The sequence below is a fragment of the Leopardus geoffroyi genome, chromosome B2 (assembly GCF_018350155.1).
Source record: "Leopardus geoffroyi isolate Oge1 chromosome B2, O.geoffroyi_Oge1_pat1.0, whole genome shotgun sequence".
Classification (NCBI taxonomy): Eukaryota; Metazoa; Chordata; class Mammalia; order Carnivora; family Felidae; genus Leopardus; species Leopardus geoffroyi.
Genome location: NC_059332.1, coordinates 2,173,660 through 2,191,149, shown reverse-complemented (window position 1 = coordinate 2,191,149; position 17,490 = coordinate 2,173,660). Strand labels below are relative to the sequence as shown.

General features: G+C 47.6%; 1 protein-coding gene and 1 long non-coding RNA gene across 3 annotated transcripts in view; one reads left to right on the top strand and one right to left on the bottom strand.

The window, feature by feature from the left end:
• Positions 1-359: 359 nt before the first annotated feature.
• ZSCAN16 (zinc finger and SCAN domain containing 16) overlaps positions 360-17,490 on the top strand; it is a 46,475-nt gene continuing 29,344 nt past the window's right edge. The window contains exons 1-4 of one of the 2 annotated variants that reach the window (XM_045500466.1): positions 360-1,922; positions 2,805-2,923; positions 16,516-16,971; positions 17,100-17,247. In XM_045500466.1, coding sequence (XP_045356422.1) covers positions 2,915-2,923; positions 16,516-16,971; positions 17,100-17,247 — 613 coding nt within the window. In that variant the 5' untranslated portion in view covers positions 360-1,922; positions 2,805-2,914. Of the gene's footprint in view, positions 1,923-2,804; positions 2,924-14,796; positions 15,019-16,515; positions 16,972-17,099; positions 17,248-17,490 lie in introns of those variants that run through there. The other variant, XM_045500462.1, reaches the window with a different exon arrangement.
• On the bottom strand, positions 3,272-3,667 carry LOC123609546. The gene is made up of 2 exons (XR_006717819.1): positions 3,557-3,667; positions 3,272-3,310 (listed from the first exon to the last, which is right to left on the bottom strand). It is a non-coding gene; the product is annotated as an uncharacterized LOC123609546 (long non-coding RNA).

Below are 17,490 nucleotides of genomic sequence, written 5' to 3'. Positions count from 1 at the left end.
CTGCTCTTCTCTCCAGAAAAGACCGGGTAGAGAGAGTTGGCATCAGAGAGTGGAGACAAGAATCCAACAAGTAGGAACTCCACCAGTGATTTCAGGACACAAAGGCAAATCTGGCTAGACTTCTTTTACCTGCTTGACGAGGCACATTTTCCCTAATGGGATAAAAACGATATAAGGCTTTAACATCCCACTGCATGCATAAGGTCTTTATGTGAAAACTCTAGCAAACCACGTCCTTTGTAGAATTATGATAATCTAATGTACAAAATCTTCCACGAATAAATAGGCTTCGTAACAAATGACTTAGCATTTGTTTCTCAATTACCTTGAATTAGAAATGTCCTGATGGGATCTCAGTAACCCAATACCTGGACTGGGGTGTTTTGTTTTGACTACTGAACGCAGAGCTTCTTTTCTGCAGGTGCTGTGTAGCGCAGCCCACGGCGTGACAAGCGCTGTACCTCTCCCCCGCTCCGGGCTGGAGGAAACGGAGCCGGGGAGCGTCCTGCCCCAAAGCTCCCGGCGTGCGGGAACCGGGGCGCAAACACACGCGCCGTTGCGGGGCTCGGTCTCAGCCCCTAACCTTGATCACGTGACTGACAGTATCACCACGGGACGGGGCACCCGAAGCTTTAAAGTAGGGGACAGGGGCGCGAGCATCTTCAACCTTCCAGAAGGACAACGACCACAAGCCCCTCAAATTCGCGGCGCCGCCCCTCGGGGCCGCGCGAGGCCACCACCGGGAGGAACGTGTCCCAGAGAGGCCGAGAGGGGGGCTGCGACCCTCGGGGCCGCGCGAGGTTTCCTCCGGCCGCGCGAAGCCACCACCGAGAGGAGCGTCTCCCAGAGAGGCCGGAAGCCGGCGGCTTCCGCCCTCGGTGGCTACGCCGCTTCCGGCCGGATGGCGTGGTGGCGGTGAGGCCGGTGCGCTCCCCGAGGGCCGGCCCGGCGGCCCCGGCTCATGTCCGCAGCGCCCGGGCCTCACGTCTCTCCGGCTGCTGCCGAGGTTTAGGAACGGAGTTCCGAGATGAAGGCGGCGGCGCCGGGAAGACGCCGGTTTGGGAGCAGCAGGTGCGCCGCCCCGGCAGGCCCGGGAGGGAGCGAGGACGCCCTCTGCCGGTGTCGCCTCCCCTCTGGCGCCGGCTGTGCGAGGCTGCGGCTCCCGGGGCGGCCCTGGAGCGTGTCCCCACGGGCACTCAGACCCGCACTCGGTGTGGTCGTTTTCTGGTCGTGACCTGAAGTCTCGCCCGCGCATTTGCTTGAACTGGAAGAGCCCAGCGTGCTCGGTTTGCTATTTTCATTTCAGTCCGTCTGGCGTCAAGCTTCACGTTCTCTCCGCATTACAGGTTTGACGTCAGAATTCACCGGCATCGCCCGTATGCCTTCGGAATTCGTATTTCCGTGCTTCACTCGGTGGGTTTCCAGATGATGGGTGAGCTTTAACCCCAGTAAAGCCTTCAGCAGCCTTTCGCATTTGTGTACGTTAATGACTCGTCTTGCCTCAGGAGTAGCCCGAAAAACACCCCCAAAGCCAGTCTCCCACATACTCCGGCCTGTGCCGTAATACGTGTTGCCTCGGTGACAGCCCGTAGTGGCTGCAGCCTTGGCTCCCGACCCTGAAAGAGCAGGACCGCGCTTGGAGCCAAGAATGTGTGCGGTGCCGGAAGAACCCCCAACAACCAGGACGTAGCCACTGCTGCTCCTGACTTTGGGCGTTTCTGTTACCTGGGGACGCCTGCACCCTGGGAGGCCTCCGCCCCAACTCTAGGACCTCTGGCGGCAGTGGCGGATGTCCCGCCGAGGAGCAGATCCTGACCATCATGCCTGCGGAGCTCCAGGCCCGGGTGTTAGAGCATCAGCCAGAGAGCAGGGAGGAGGCGGCGATCCCGTGGGGGCTTTGCAGAGAGAGCTCCACGAAACAGGTCGGCAGGCGTGATTAAGTAAATGAATAGCCAACCGGGGAGACAAGCATCTGTACAGCCGTGGGAGCAGGGTTGCGGAGCTGCAGGCCCCCTCGACCAGGCTACATGTACTGGTGTCTGCGTTACTTACCTTGATCCTTTCTGGCTTCTTTCTTTCTCTTTCTTTCTTTCTTTCTTTCTTTCTTTCTTTCTCTTTCTTTCTTTCTTTCTTTCTTTCTCTTTCTTTCTCTTTCTTTCTTTCTCTTTCTTTCTTTCTTTCTCTTTCTTTCTTTCTTCCTTTCTTTCTTTCTCTTTCTTTCTTTTTCTTTCTTTCTTTCTCTCTTTCTTTCTTTCTCTTTCTTTCTTTCTTTTTCTTCCTTTCTTTCTTTCTCCCTTCCTTTCTTTCTTTCTCCCTTCCTTTCTTTCTTTCTTTCTTTCTCTTTCTTTCTTTCTCTCTCTCTCTCTTTCTTTCTTTCTCTCTTTTTCTTTCTTTCTTCCTTTCTTTCTTTCTCCCTTCCTTTCTTTCTTTCTTTCTCCCTTCCTTCCTTCCTTTCTTTCTTTCAACGTTTATTCATTTTTTCGAGACAGCCCGAGTGGGTAGGGCGTGGGGACGCAGAATCCGAAGCAGGCTCCAGGCTGGTCGGCACAGAGTTCCACAAGAGGACTCAAATGCACGAACCGGGGAGATCATGACCTGAGCCGAAGTTGAACTCTTAACCAACTGAGCCATCCAGGCCCCTGATCTTTCCTGGCTTCTTCTTGAAGGTGGAACAGACTGTGTGTGCATGTTTCTCTATTCTGTGCCTAGAGAGTTGTTCCCTGAGGTGTCTTTATAATCAGGTATTAATTCTGGTTCACTCATTGAGTCTTTCACAAACCCAACCATATCTTAATTGTTTCCAGGTTGTAGCCAGGACAGGTGGAATAGGAGTGTGTTCAGAATTTCCTCACCAGGCAGCACAGAAGCCACCAGCTATTCTAGGCCAAGAAACATGTAGACTTCCAGGCCATTCATGAACAAGGTAAGCGTCAGGATCCATCTTGAGAGAGGGTGGCTGAAAGCTGTGCCAGCTATCTAGATTGAAAAGCAATTCGGAACACCTGAGACAGAAACACGGTGCTGAATCCAACTGAATATCTGTCCTCTCAAGTACAGCATTCCAGTTGGACAGCACTAGCAGAGGACGTGATACGGAATAACATAACGCTGTCGTCCCTATTATCTGACTCGTTAGGAAGCTGTACAGCATTCCTAACCTCATTGAACAACCTTTTCAGACTGCTCTCATAAAGTTTATCTTTACTTAAAGCTATTTATGTTTTCATCATATGTAATCATAGCCTAACCTCTACTGTACATTTAGTACTTGCTCTGTAAAGCAGAACTCACTCTTTTGTATTAAAATGACCTTTTCTGGGGGCGCCTGGGTGGCGCAGTCGGTTGAGCGTCCGACTTCAGCCAGGTCACGATCTCGCGGTCCGTGAGTTCGAGCCCCGCGTCGGGCTCTGGGCTGATGGCTCAGAGCCTGGAGCCTGCTTCCAATTCTGTGTCTCCCTCTCTCTCTGCCCCTCCCCCGTTCATGCTCTGTCTCTGTCTGTCCCAAAAATAAATAAACGTTGAAAAAAAAAATTAAAAAAAAATAAAATAAAATGACCTTTTCTGAATTTCCCACATCCTTTGAAGCCATTTTGTACCTCTTTTCTGTTTCCTGTGATGGCAGCTACATCATCTGCCTCATCTTTCAGACTCATCAAACCCTGTTTGTTTGGTTTTTCCCTTGGTCCCTGCTGTCTTTAGTTAAAAAAGATTCTAAAATATCTTAGATTTCTCTTTTTAGTATTATCTCCTTATTGGCCCTGTTCCCTCTAGTACATTTGAATTTATCCTGACCATCAATTAAAAACAAATTTTTCAGGGCACCTAGGTGGCTCAGTTGGTAAAGTGTCCAAATTCGGCTCAGGTGATGATCTCACGGTTTGTGAGTTCAAGCCCTGCATTGGGCTCTGCACAGTCAGTGAGGGGATTCTGTCACTTTCTCTCTGCCCCTCCGCTGCTTGTGTGCACCTGCTCCCCCCACCCTGCCAATAAGTAAATAAACTTTAAAGAAAAAAAGAAAACAAATTATTTTTCTTTGTCACTTTCAACTGCGATCCCCAAACTTACTGCTTATTTTCATCATCATCTACTTTTGACACCCATTGTTACTCTCATTATTCAATCCAACTCTCTTTGATTGTCGCTCTATTTGTCTCTTTCCTTGCCCACTTCGTCCCATAATTCTGTACCTACAGAATGGGAGAAAATATTAAAACGCAGATGGGGTGCCTGGCTGACTCAGTTGGTAGAGCATGTGACTGTTGATCTCAGGGTCTTAAGTTCAAGCCCCACATTGGGCACAGAGCCTACCATAAAAAATAAAACACAGGCAGAGGAGGCAAACATACATTTTTCCAAAGAAGACATACAGATGACCAAGAGATACAAATTATCAGAGAATTGCAAGTCAAAACCACAATGGGATATTACCTCATGCCAGTGAGAATGACTGGTGTCAAAAGGACAAGAAAAAAAAAAAAAAGACAAGAAATAATAAGTGTTGGTGAGGATGTGGAGAAAAGAATCCTCATGCACTGTTGGAGGGAATGTAAATTGGCGCAGTCACTCTGGAAAACAGTATGGAAGTTCCTCAAAAAATTAAAAATAGAACTACCCAGCAATTGCACTAGTAGTTATTTATCTCCATACAAGGGTCTGACATTGGGAAAAATTGCCATGTCAAGAGGAAAAGACCTTGAAGCTTTTCTCATGCTTCTTTCCGTAGCGTCCTTTTCCAAACCTATTATCTGTTGAAAGAGACCTGAATTCTTAATGAAATTGCCTGAATATATAGCCCATTATTAGAGCTTCTTATGCACAGGGGTAGTCTGAGACGTTACCAGAGCTGAACTCACCTGAAAAGCTCTCCCACATTTATTACATTCATAGGGTTTCTCTAATACTGAATAAGGCCAGTGCTTGCACTGGAAGCTTTCTCACATTCTTTACATTTCTTTTTAACATTTTTTTTTTTTTTTTTTTTTTGAGAGACAGAGCATGAGCGGGGGAGGGGCCGAGAGAGAGAAGGAGACACAGAATCTGAAGCAGGCTCCAGGCTCTGAGCTGTCAGTACTGAGCCCCACGTGGGGCTCAAATTCATGAACTGCGAGATGATGACCTGAGCTGAAACCAACTGAACTACCCAGGCACCCGTCTTTACATTTCTTTTTAAGTTTATTTATTTTTGAGAGAGAGAGTGATCAGGGAGGGGCAAAGAGAGAGAATCCCAAGCAGGCTCCCCGCTGTCAGCACAAAGCCCAACACAGGGCTCAAACTCACAAACCTTGAGATCATGACCTAAGCCAAAATCCAGAGTTGAATGCTGAACGGACTGAGCCACCCACATGCCCTACATTTTTTACGTTTATAGGGCTTCACTCTAGCATGGATTTTCAAGTGACCAGCAAGATGAAAGCATTGAATAAAGGTTTTCTCCCACTTACTGCAGTGATACAGTTTCTTCCCCAAGTGGGTTCTCTGATGTTCAGAAAGGGGGGAAAGCTGAATAAAGGCTTTCTCACACTCAGCATAGTTACAAGGTTTTTGTCCTGTGTTCCAGGAGAAACTTCTCCTACATTTATCACCTGTATGTTGGAAGACTTCTTCACAACTGCCTTCCCTGTAAGTCTCCCCGTGGAGTCTCCCAGATATGCAGTGCTTGCTTCAAAGGTGTGATACCTATGTAGTCACACAGGGCCCTAGCACCTAGAAGGGTCCTACTTCCGGAAAGTCCTTAGCTTGGTTTAATATGCTATGTTGTGGGGCGCCTGGGTGGCGCAGTCGGTTAAGCGTCCGACTTCAGCCAGGTCACGATCTCGCGGTCCGGGAGTTCGAGCCCCGCGTCGGGCTCTGGGCTGATGGCTCAGAGCCTGGAGCCTGTTTCCGATTCTGTGTCTCCCTCTCTCTCTGCCCCTCCCCCGTTCATGCTCTGTCTCTCTCTGTCCCAAAAATAAATAAACATTGAAAAAAAAAAAAATTAAAAAAAAAAAAAAAATATGCTATGTAGTCACACAGGGCCCTAGCACCTAGAAGGGTCCTACTTCCGGAAAGTCCTTAGCTTGGTTTAATATGCTATGTTGTCACAGTCTTGAGATTCCAAATTTTACCTTTGAACTCATGTTCTATAAGTAAAGCAGAACAATAATGCATACACCTACGCAGAGCGTATGTCTTGCCTTCCCATGCAGGTGTAGCGTTTGTAATCCCCCAAGAACACAAAATTCCAGTGGACCCATGATTCATGGGAGTTAGTGAGATTCAAAGTGACTACGAAGGGGGGCAGAATAGGCTGCCCCAAAGTGCGCCACTTGGCATGTGGATTTTTTTGAGCCAAAGGCAATCAAGACCCAGAAGACCAGGAAAATCATTTACCTCTCCATTAACTACCTAAGCTAATTTAGATAGGGGGCCTGTACCGGAAAAGGAGCTATTACCAGACGTAACTTTTTCATCTGAAAGACTTAACTGCATGCCATGGCAAACGTCTGATTACCAACATCTGCTCTTAGTGCCCTGTGAATTACCCTCCTACCCTTTGAAGTCCCAGGTCCCTGGCCCATTCCTTGACTCGGGATGGCACATAAACCTCAATTGCCCAGGGGTCTCATCTTTGGGATTCCTACATGCACATAATTAAATTTTTCTCCTGTTTGTCTATCTTATGTCAATTTAATTATTAGACTAGCCAAAGAACGTCTGTAGAAGGAGGGATACTTTGCCCCTACATTTACAGAGTAAGCTGTTACATGTACAGCTGAGTAGCTGGGGTGCTGGCAGACAGGTGAGACCATACTTTCTTGCTGGAACCATAATTTGTTTATAATTCAGAATGCTGGCAAATGGCAGGGTCTAAGAAACAGGAACAAGAAACCCCACCACGTTCTTATTTGTGTTACTTCCCTGGGCTAGGCAGCCGCTTACTGGAAATGATGGCAGGAAGCAAAAGGGAAGAGAGCAACCCGATGACCCTTTCTTTTTCTTCCCCCTTACTCATCAAAAGCTAAAGGTAGAGGGATCCCTGGGGGGCTCAGTCAGTTAAGCCTCCAACTTCAGCTCAGGTCATAATCTCACGGTTTGTGAGTTTGAGCCCCACACTGGGCTCTTTGCTGACAGCTCAGAGCCTGGAACCTGCTTCAGATTCTGTGCCTCCTCTCTCTGCCCCTCCCCCACTCACACTCTGTGTCTCTCAAAAATAAACAAACAAAGCTAAAGGTAGAGTTCTGGTAGAATGTGTGCCTGTAAGGAAGCGAGGAGTCACCTTTGTACGGTGTTGCTACAGATCTGAAATACATATGCACATGGGAGCTACAAGATATTGTGTGTGATTTGACAATTCCAGATGCTTTTATACTTGCATTTAAAACTGGCATTGTACTGGGGTGGGGGATGGAGGGGCCTGGCTGGCTCTGTTGGTAGAGCGCGGTACTTTTTTTTAAGTAATCTCTACCCCCAACGTGGGGCTCGAACCCACGACCCTGAGATCAAGAGTCACATGCTCTACTGACTGAACCAGCTAGGTGCCCCACATCTCTTAATCTTGGGGTCATTGAGTTTAAGCCCCATGTTGGCCATGGAGCCAAAATGAAATTAGATGAAATGAAATGAAAATTTTAAAACTAAATAAAACTGACATTGTACAATATTAAGGTGAACAGCAAAACTCAAAATTTTAATTTTTATTTACTTAAAATAACATTAAATTAAAAAAAAAAAAAAACAACTGGTGAGTTACAAGACAGCAGATGGTGAAAGACAAAAAGGTTTTATATTTAATATCTTTTTTTTTTATTTTTTTATTTTATTTTTTTTTTTTTTTAACGTTTATTTATTTTTGAGACAGAGAGAGACAGCATGAACAGGGGAGGAGCAGAGAGAGAAGGAGACACAGAATCTGAAACAGGCTCCAGGCTCTGAGCCGTCAGCCCAGAGCCCGACGTGGGGCTCGAACTCACGGACCGTGAGATCATGACCTGAGCCGAAGTTGGACGCTTAACCGACCAAGCCACCCAGGTGCCCCCTTAATATCTTTAACAATATGTTTTTCCTGCTTTTTGAACAAGGGGCCTCACATTATTTAGCTGGTACTGCCTAGGTGGATGTATTTCTCTAAATATTTGCTTCTTTAGAGCAAACTTCTTATTGGTACTATTTCTGTCACCTAAAGTAAAAAGATTGCACAGACAGAACTTATTATCTGAGAGAGACACCTAAGGGGAAGAGCAAAGGATGATTTAATCATGTCCCAGACTGGGTACCATGGGTTAACCTAAATCAAGCACAGGTAACCAGGTCAGTTCATGGGAGATAACACACAGCAGAGATCCAGGACACAGATGAGAACAACAGATTTTTGGCAGTAATGACAGTAAAATTATGAGAGCATTAAAGAGTTATACCATATATAAAGCACTTTTGAAAGATATCTTCATTTCACCTCATAATTCATTCCTCTAAGGTACATCTTATTTCCGTCCCTCATTTAGAGGTGAAGAAACAGAAGTTCATAGAGGTTAAGAAACTCACCTGCAGTGATTTAGAATATAACCACAAATTCTTTGGCACAACTCCATCTAAAAGATGGAGCCTGGGGCGCCTGGGTGGCGCAGTCGGTTAAGCGTCCGACTTCAGCCAGGTCACGATCTCGCGGTCCGCGAGTTCGAGCCCCACATCAGGCTCTGGGCTGATGGCTCAGAGCCTGGAGCCTGTTTCCAATTCTGTGTCTCCCTCTCTCTCTGCCCCTCCCCCGTTCATGCTCTGTCTCTCTCTGTCCCCAAAATGAATAAACGTTGAAAAAAAAAAATAAATAAAATAAAATAAATAAAAGATGGAGCCTAATTTCCCTCCCCTTGAGTCTTGACTGAATCCCGTGTCATGCGCCCAAAAAATCAGAATATGGTGGAAGTGGCGGCATGAAACTAGACCACAGGGGGCGCTGCAGCCTCCTCGGGCTTGCTCTTAGATCACTCATTTTGGGAGAAACCAGCTGCCATACTGTGAGGACGCTCGGGCAACCCCATGGAGAGGTCCACATGTTGAAGAACTGAGACATGCTGCCAGTAGTCATGTGAGGGAAGCAACTTGAAAGCAAATCCTTAGATTTCTTCAGATAACTGCAGCCCAGCCAACACCTTGACCGCCACCTCTTTTTTTTTTTTTTTTTTTAATGTTTCTTTATTTTTGAGAGAAAAGGTGAGTGGGTAAGAGAGAGGGAGACAGAGGATCCCAGGATCCAAAGCGGGCTCCATGCTGACAGCAGTGAGCCCCATGCAGGGCTCAGACTCACGAACCATGAGGTCACGACCTGAGCCAAAGTCAGACGCTCAACCAACTGAGCCATCTAGGCACCTTCTGAGAATACCCTTTGAGAATCCTCACCTCTCGAGAACACCCTGAACCAGAACATTCTGCTAAGCCCCTTCAAATTCCTGACCCACAGAAATCAGGGGTTTGTGTTAAGATGGTACATTTTGGGGTAATTTGTTACATAGCAATAAACGTGGAGAGGAAATGACCACACTAGGAATCTTTACAGAAAGAATAAAGAGCATTGTCTGCTGGTGCACTGTCCCTAAAATGTCTGCTAAGTCACAGACCCCAGTACCAGATATTCTGACCCCAAGTCCTATTTCTTTACTAGATTATTCTACCCATTATAAGGATGAGAAAAGAATGAGAAGAGAATCAAAGGAAAACGTGGAATTGGAAGTTGAATGAACACAAATAGAAGAGAATTAACGAGAGCTATGAAGTGTTAGAGTAAATCCATCACCAAGAATCAGTGAAACATTATTAGAGGGACTGAGGAGGGAGAGACCATGAACTGGAAAAAGTGGGGACAACAGCCATTGATAATAATATGCTCCAATAGGGTCACCTAGGTGGCTCGGTTGGTTAAGCATCTGGCTCTTGGTTTCAGCTCAGGTCGTGATCTCAAGGTTCATGAGTTCAAGAGCCACATTGGGCTCCACACTGACAGTGTAGAGCCTGCTAGGGATTCTCTCTCCCTCTCTGTCCCTCCCTTACTCATGCTAGTGCACACATGCGCTCTCTCTCTCTCTCTCTCTCAAAATAAATAAACTTTAAAGAACTTACCAAACTCAACACCCAAAAAACCTAGTCCAGTGAGGAAATGGGCAGAAGACATGAATAGACAATTTCCCAAAGAAGACATCCAGATGGCCAACTGACACATGAAAAAATGCTCAACATCACCCATCATCAGGGAAATACAAATCAAAACCAAAATGAGATATCACCTCACACCCATCAGAATGGCTAAAATTAACAACTCAGGAAACAATAGGTGTTGGTGAGGATATGGAGAAAGGGGAACCCTTTTGCACTATTGGTGGGAATGCAAACTGGTGCAGCCACCCTGGAAAACAGAATGGAGGTTCCTCAAAAGATTAAAACTAGAACTACCCTACGACCCAGTAGTTGTACTGTAGTTATTTATCCAAAGGATACAGGAGTGCTGGTTCAGAGGGAAACATGCACCCCAATGTTTATAGCAGCATTATCAACAATAGCCAAATTATGGAAAGAGCCCAAATGCCCATCAACTGATGAATGGATAAAGAAGATGTGGTGTATATATATACACAATGGAATACTACCAGGCGATGAAAAAGAATGAAGTCTTGCATTTGCAACAACGTGGATGGAGCTAGAGGGTATTCTACGCGAAATAAGAGAAAGACAAATATCATGATTTCACTCGTGGAATCTGAGAAACACAACAGATGAACATAGGAGAAGGGAAGGAAAAATAAAAACAGAAGGAGGCAAACCATAAGAGACTCTTAAATACAGAGAACAAACAGGATTGCTGGAGGAAGAGGGTTGGGGGATGGGTTAAGTGGGTGATGGGCACTAAGGAGGGCATTTCTGGGGTGAGCATTGGGTGTCATATGTAAGAGATGAATCACTGACTTCTATTCCTGAAGGCAAGACTACACTGTATGTTAACTAACTTGAATTTAAATTTTAAAAAATCAATAAATAAATTTTTAAAATAATAATATGCTCCAATAGAAATGTGAGAAAAGAAGAATGAACAGTTAAATAAAAACCAGGGGAAAGTTTCATTCGGTACTGAAGATGGTGCTGAAACAAGCCATGGCCAGAGTTTCTACTAAGGGGGATAGAGCCAGATCTACGGTGATTTGGGAATGTACTAAATACAGGAGATCCTCAACATTTCAAGTCAGCACAAGGGACTTCAAGCATCCATGTCTCCATTTCTCATTTAACAGAGTCACAAATACCTTAACACTGGAGTGTGAGAAGTTATTAAGCCAATGAGAGAGTCCAGTTTCCACATTTCAATAAGCTATTACTATTCTCTGCTGATTCAATAAGTCTCATTAAGGCTGAGGAGTTTACTCAAGTGTTTCAGTTACATTTTAGTAAGTTTTATGGAGGACATACACAGATCACTCAATTTTCTAAGTTCTTGCTCCCTAGATGATTCTCCTTCCCTGTTCTAAGGCCCACCTACTGTCCATTTAAAGTTCAATGACTCCGGCGCGCCTGGGTGGCGCAGTCGGTTGAGCGTCCGACTTCAACCAGGTCACGATCTCGCGGTCTGTGAGTTCGAGCCCCGCGTCGGGCTCTGGGCTGATGGCTCAGAACCTGGAGCCTGTTTCCGATTCTGTGTCTCCCTCTCTCTCTGCACCTCCCCCGTTCATGCTCTTTCTCTCTCTGTCCCAAAAATAAATAAATAAATGTTGAAAAAAAAAATTAAAAAAATAAAAAATAAAAAAATAAAGTTCAATGACTCCCATGAAACCTTCACTGACCACCCCAGGCCAGAATAAAAGTATCCATTGTTTTACTTCCTGACTACACCTTTGACAAATAAAAAATGGGTGTCAGAAGTACTCTGGAGAGATGCTCTGGCCAAAGGTGAATTCTGCTCTTAGCCCTTTCTGGTAGCACACTGAATCTCTGAGATTCGTGGCATAGTTGGCTTTCCATAAGCCAGAGTTGGAAACTCTAAGACTTGTGGTCCACTATTCTCTTTAAAAGACATTTCTTGTCTAAGGCAATAAGGTAGGACCTGGAGAAAATTGGATCCAGTTGAGCTTGTGAGGGAACCACACTGGGAATTGGAAATAGAACTTCAGAAAATACATCACAAGTAGTGTAACCAAGGAACACCGAACAGCAGACCCAGGAACCTGAAGCCCAAGTACAGGAAAGCAGATAGCAAAGAGTAAGAGACAGACTTGGAACCACAGAGGTTTCAGCTCAGCAATGATCTACTCGTTCCAGTTTTGCACCCCTGTTCCCTCACCACCATCCTCAACTGTCCTACCCAGATTATAGCTCTTTTCTTATCCAGTGTCTAGAACGTCAAACTCCTTCCCTAAAACTTCCTAGTACATCCATTTCCTCCACACTGTGGATGCTTCTTGTGCACACAGGCTTGGAGCTCTTTGGACAGGATGGTCAAGAACTACTTAAGCAGCAGCACCTTTAGAATCTGCTCCTTAATGTGTATCTTGAACCACAGCCACTAATGGCAAAGTTCCTGGAGTTTACTCAGGGGCCCAGGCATTCATTTCCCACTAACATTACTACCTAGCGCCCTGGCAGAAGTTCTGGTCAATAGACTTACTCCATTGTTGCCAGGATTCTTGCACCCTAGTCTGGCCCCCTTCTTTTATTAATAGGGGTTAGTTGGCTTTTGGAGACGGTATCTTAGGGGTCAAGGTTACTAACCCCTTTAACTCCTTAGCCATCATGATCTTGAATGGATCTGTGGTTCAGAAATATTCTTCTGAATCTTTTGGGAGAATTCCTAATGCAGAGAAAACTTAACATTTCCCAGATACAATTGTCACATACCCTAGTTTTGTATAAGACTTCATTACAACACCACAAAATAAAATCTTGTTCTCAGGCTTAGGTAATGCTTTTGTAAAGCTATACAGATAGCTTTTCCTACCTTTTCCCTCCACAATGTCCTCAAGTTTTTCAGGCTTTAATATCAACCAACCAACTAAAAAACTATTTGTTAAGCATTTGCATACAAACTCAGCAGATAATAAAAAGGAAGATTAAGATATATCCCTGTCATCTAGATGCTGATAATCTTCCAGAAATAATACTTCTGCCCCAGGAAGAGAAAGTCTTCGGTGAGGACAGACTGGGTACCGGATAAGAAAGAGAACAGAATTTAAAAGGAAGAAAGCAAAATCAAAGAAAAGCAATCAAATCCCAGCTAACAGTTCTCTGTCTTGCAGCAACTGGCTCAGGCACAGAGGATTTAGAATTGCTGAGAGAGAAAGCCAGAGGAGATGTGCTTTCCTTCTCCAACCTCTTTCCCCACCAGGGCAGGTGCTCATTCTCACACATCTCAAGCTCTGGAATACCCTCAACACCAGCCCCCCTGTTAATGCCATCAGTCTTCAGTTCAATCATAACCATGTTTTCAATATATCTCAGTTCTTACAAGGGCGACTGCGTTGTCACAGATCATGTATGTTTGCCTGCTCAACACTGAAGTCCTATTCATTTGTTCCCTTTTAGGCAGGTTCTCTGCTAGTCCTTTAGCAAAAGCACCTAGGTGCTTCTCTGCCTCCCATTCCACCCACCAACTTAACCTCCAAAGTGGAAGCTTTTTGTATTAGCTGCAGCCCAACATCTGTTAAATTTTTCCGGCACCCTGTTTTCTGCCTGGGATTCCGATTTTCTTAACCCTTTTGTAGTGTCTGTGTCATTCATTCTCTGTACCAGTCACCCAGGGGTTAAAACCCCTGGAACAAATGAACTCCCCTTCGGCAGAAGCTCAGTAACACAAAAATGAGCATAGCCTCAAGGAGCTCGCTGCCTAGAACAGGGCAGTAAGGATTCTTACCTAGAGGTAAGAAATTCAGTTCCTAAGCGATTTTTACTGCGGCCCGTATAAAAACGTCAAGTTACTAAGAGTTGTAATAGCAATGCGGTATGAAGGACTATCACCTCCAGTTTGTAGAGGCAGTGAGTTTAATTTAACTAATAGTCGGAGAACTCGGGATTCCGACCCCCTACCAGAAGCTGTTGAGCACTGGGCCGACCAAGCTTAGGCCGAGAGCCCTCGTGTAACGCTGTCTTCCCGGCACATAACTGGTACTGAGCAGCTCGCAGCAACACTACACCGTCTGGGCATTCAGTTCTACCCAACACACTTCAAAGGGCCCTGTGGCGGTTTTATCTTGAAATGTCAGTACGTACAGTAAGTCCAGAAATCACGTCTCTTTAACGCGAGCACAGGGGTCTCCGGCTGTGCGGCACCGAGCGCGGCCACACGGTAGGGAACCCAGCGCGGAGCGGAGTCCCTCGCGTGCAGGCCACACCGGGCGGCTCGAGCAGGTCCCCACGCCGCGAGCAAGACGCACGACAGCGCTCCGCACGCTGAGGAAGCCCCTCAGCTTCCCCTCCGACGGCCGTCCTGCTGCTGAGCCAAGTGTCTGCCTGGGAGGTGTGTCAACGTTCACAGCACTCGGCTCGGAGAGCAGAGGACGCGGCCGGGGAGGCAGGCTCCTGGGAGGGCGAGGCGGCGGCGCTCGATCCCCTTAACACCGGGAGGGTCACGAAGCAAATTCCCACAGGCCCCAACCTCCCGGGCGGGCTGCCGGCTCCCCGCCCCTGCAAGTGCCTGAGGGCCGCGCCCTGCCTGCAGGATCCACTCTGTCACCTCCCGGCGCCCCGCCCCTTCGTGCACCAGCACCTCACGTCCCGCCCCCTCGCGCCCCGACGCCCCGCCCCTCACGTCCCGGCGCCCCGCCCCTCATGCCCCGAAGCCCCGCCCCCTCACGTCCCGGCCCCGCAACATCCCGGCTCGACTGCTCCCCGCCTCAGCGTCGGGAGTGGTCGCCGCCGCCGCAGGCGTGCGCGGACGGTCGGGGGCCGCCGGAAGCGACGCCGGCCGGGTGGGATTCGCGGGCGCACATCTGCCTGCGGCACGGCCGCCTTCCCCCGGCCCGGTTAAGACTCGCGTCCGGAGAGCGCCGTACCGCGACCGGGGACTCCCAGGTCGGCAAGGGGGGGTAGGGAAGAGTCCCCCTGCCCGGCAGGGTCTGTGAGGACCACCCTGGCCTGAGGGGACCGCTGCGGTTGCTCGTGGACGCGGTGCCGGCGGGGCCGGGCGGCCGGGTGACGGGAAACGTGTTTGCGGTCCGGCTGCTCAGCTCCCCGCGGGATCTTCCTCTTCGGAAGGTGTCAACTCCCTAGAAGTCCCTTGTGTCCTTTATTCTGAATGATCCCTACAACGGAGAACCCCCTAAATCCATCGTTAGGGCGGGGGAGGTGGGAAGGGTGTTCGGCAGGCGACAGACGGCCTCCTTGTGGGCCTGAGCCCTGTGCCCAGAGAGCGGGGCGGGGCTCCCGAGAGAGGACCCGCTCACCGCCGGGACTGCGGCCCTCACCGAGGACTCACCGGGGGCCAGGCTCCGAGTTACTGCCGGCCGTACGCGCTCCGAACCACCCTACCCACGTTGTCCTGTTGTTACCGGGCCGTGGTTGTGTAAGATGTTAACTAGGGGAAGCCGGGTGAAGGTGCAGGGACTTTTCTGTTCCATTTTGGGAAATTTTCTTTAAAGGTATTCCAAAATAATACGTTAAAAAAAAGTAAGATATGTTTACAGAGGGCGAAATACAGGTTTAGAGAGATTAAGCCATACGCATAAGAGAACACGACAGGATTCAAGGCCAGGTCCTTCACCACTGCCCACCGTGCCCGTGAATTAGTCCACATTCACTTAAACGCACAGGCCCTGCCACCACGTGGAAAACAAACCGTCTGCACCCACACAGCCTACTGCCTGCATTAAGGTGATTTTACTATTCACTTGTCTTCACTAGATGTGACACTTTTCATTCCACTGTCTTTATCAACATGACATTACTATTCCAGGAAATTCTTGCCCTATAAGATAAAGTCGCAAATAATAGTATTTACTTCAAGAAATGACCCCTCAAAAAATCCACTTAAATGAGTATCAGACTCTCAGCTTTCAATGGAAAAGATCCAGACTTTTTGAAACCCTCAACTCAAAACTTTCACCTTGTTGTATCCACCTCTAAACTGTCGTGTCATGATCCTTGCCCAATCTTTATCCTGCCTCAAGAGATGTGCCTTACACTCCCGAAACCTCATAAAAATCCTGACTTTGCCTTCCTCCCTGGGAGATTTACTAAGACTCTGCCGAGGTAGTGCTAGCACTCATAGCAATAAATTCAGCTTGGTATTACCAATTATTTTGGCGTTATTTTTGGAAAGCAGAGATCCAACAATATTCTCAGTATTATCAAAAATGCTGTTTGACAAACATTCCTTATGTTTGGAAAAAGGTTTGAATTATTTTAAACATATTTTTTCAATTCTCTTTAATTTTGGGCGGAGCCTTCTTTCTCTTCTGAACAGAAACTTTAGACTTAGTGAGTCATGTGTTTAATCAATGAGCGTGTGTGTGTGTGTGCATGTGTGTCTATGTGTGTCTATCTTCTTAACAGTGGTTTTTGTAACCTCAGGAGTGTGTCCTGAAAGGTAACACACTTGTTGCCCACCCCCCGACCATCGGAGCTGGAATGGCTGGAGTACTCCTTCCACGGCCTCCTGAGGAGTCAGAGGGACTCTTCGGAGTAAACAACAAAAAATGGCCTGCCAAGGTTCAGACGACTGGCCCACAGTGGAGCAGCCCAAACCACCAGGAGGTATTCCGCCAGCGCTTCCGACAGTTCTGCTACAAGGAGACCCCTGGGCCCCGTGAGGCCTTGAGCCAGCTCTGGGTGTTCTGCTGTGAGTGGTTAAGGCCTGAGATACGCACCAAGGAGCAGATGTTGGACTTGGTGGTGCTGGAGCAGTTCCTGACCATCCTGCCCGAGGAGCTCCAGACCTGGGTGCGGGAGCATCACCCGGAGAGCGGGGAGCAGGCCGTGGCCGTGCTGGAGGATCTGGAGAAGGAACTGGATGAACCAGGCCAGCAGGTAGAAAAAGGGCCTGTGCTCAGTGCGGGGATGGTTGGGCGCGGGCATCAGGCTGATCCTTTGTGGGCTCTTGGGATCATGTACACTGTGGGCCCTTCAGATGCCCAGACGAGCCTGCTTGTTCTCAGGTTTCAACCCAGACCTGTGCACAGGAAGTGCTTTCTGAGACATCGGTGCCTCTGGATCCAGCTAAGGAAGCAACATATCTCCAGCCTCAACCCACGGAGATCCAGCTTAAGGGTGAATCTCAGGACCCTCAACACCAACAGGACTGTGGTTAGTGTTGACACTTGGTGCATATGGCTCCCCTGGAGACCTTAGAATCGTTCATCATTCAATAAATACATGTCGAATACTTATTACGTGCTGGGCACCATGCAAGGCGGTAGGTATAGTGAACAAAGCAGACGTGATTCTGGCTTTCACGGATCTTACAATAGTCTGGTGACAGAGGCATTAAATAAACACACAAGTGAATGTACCATAACAGACTGCATATGGGGGAAGAAGGTAGAGAAA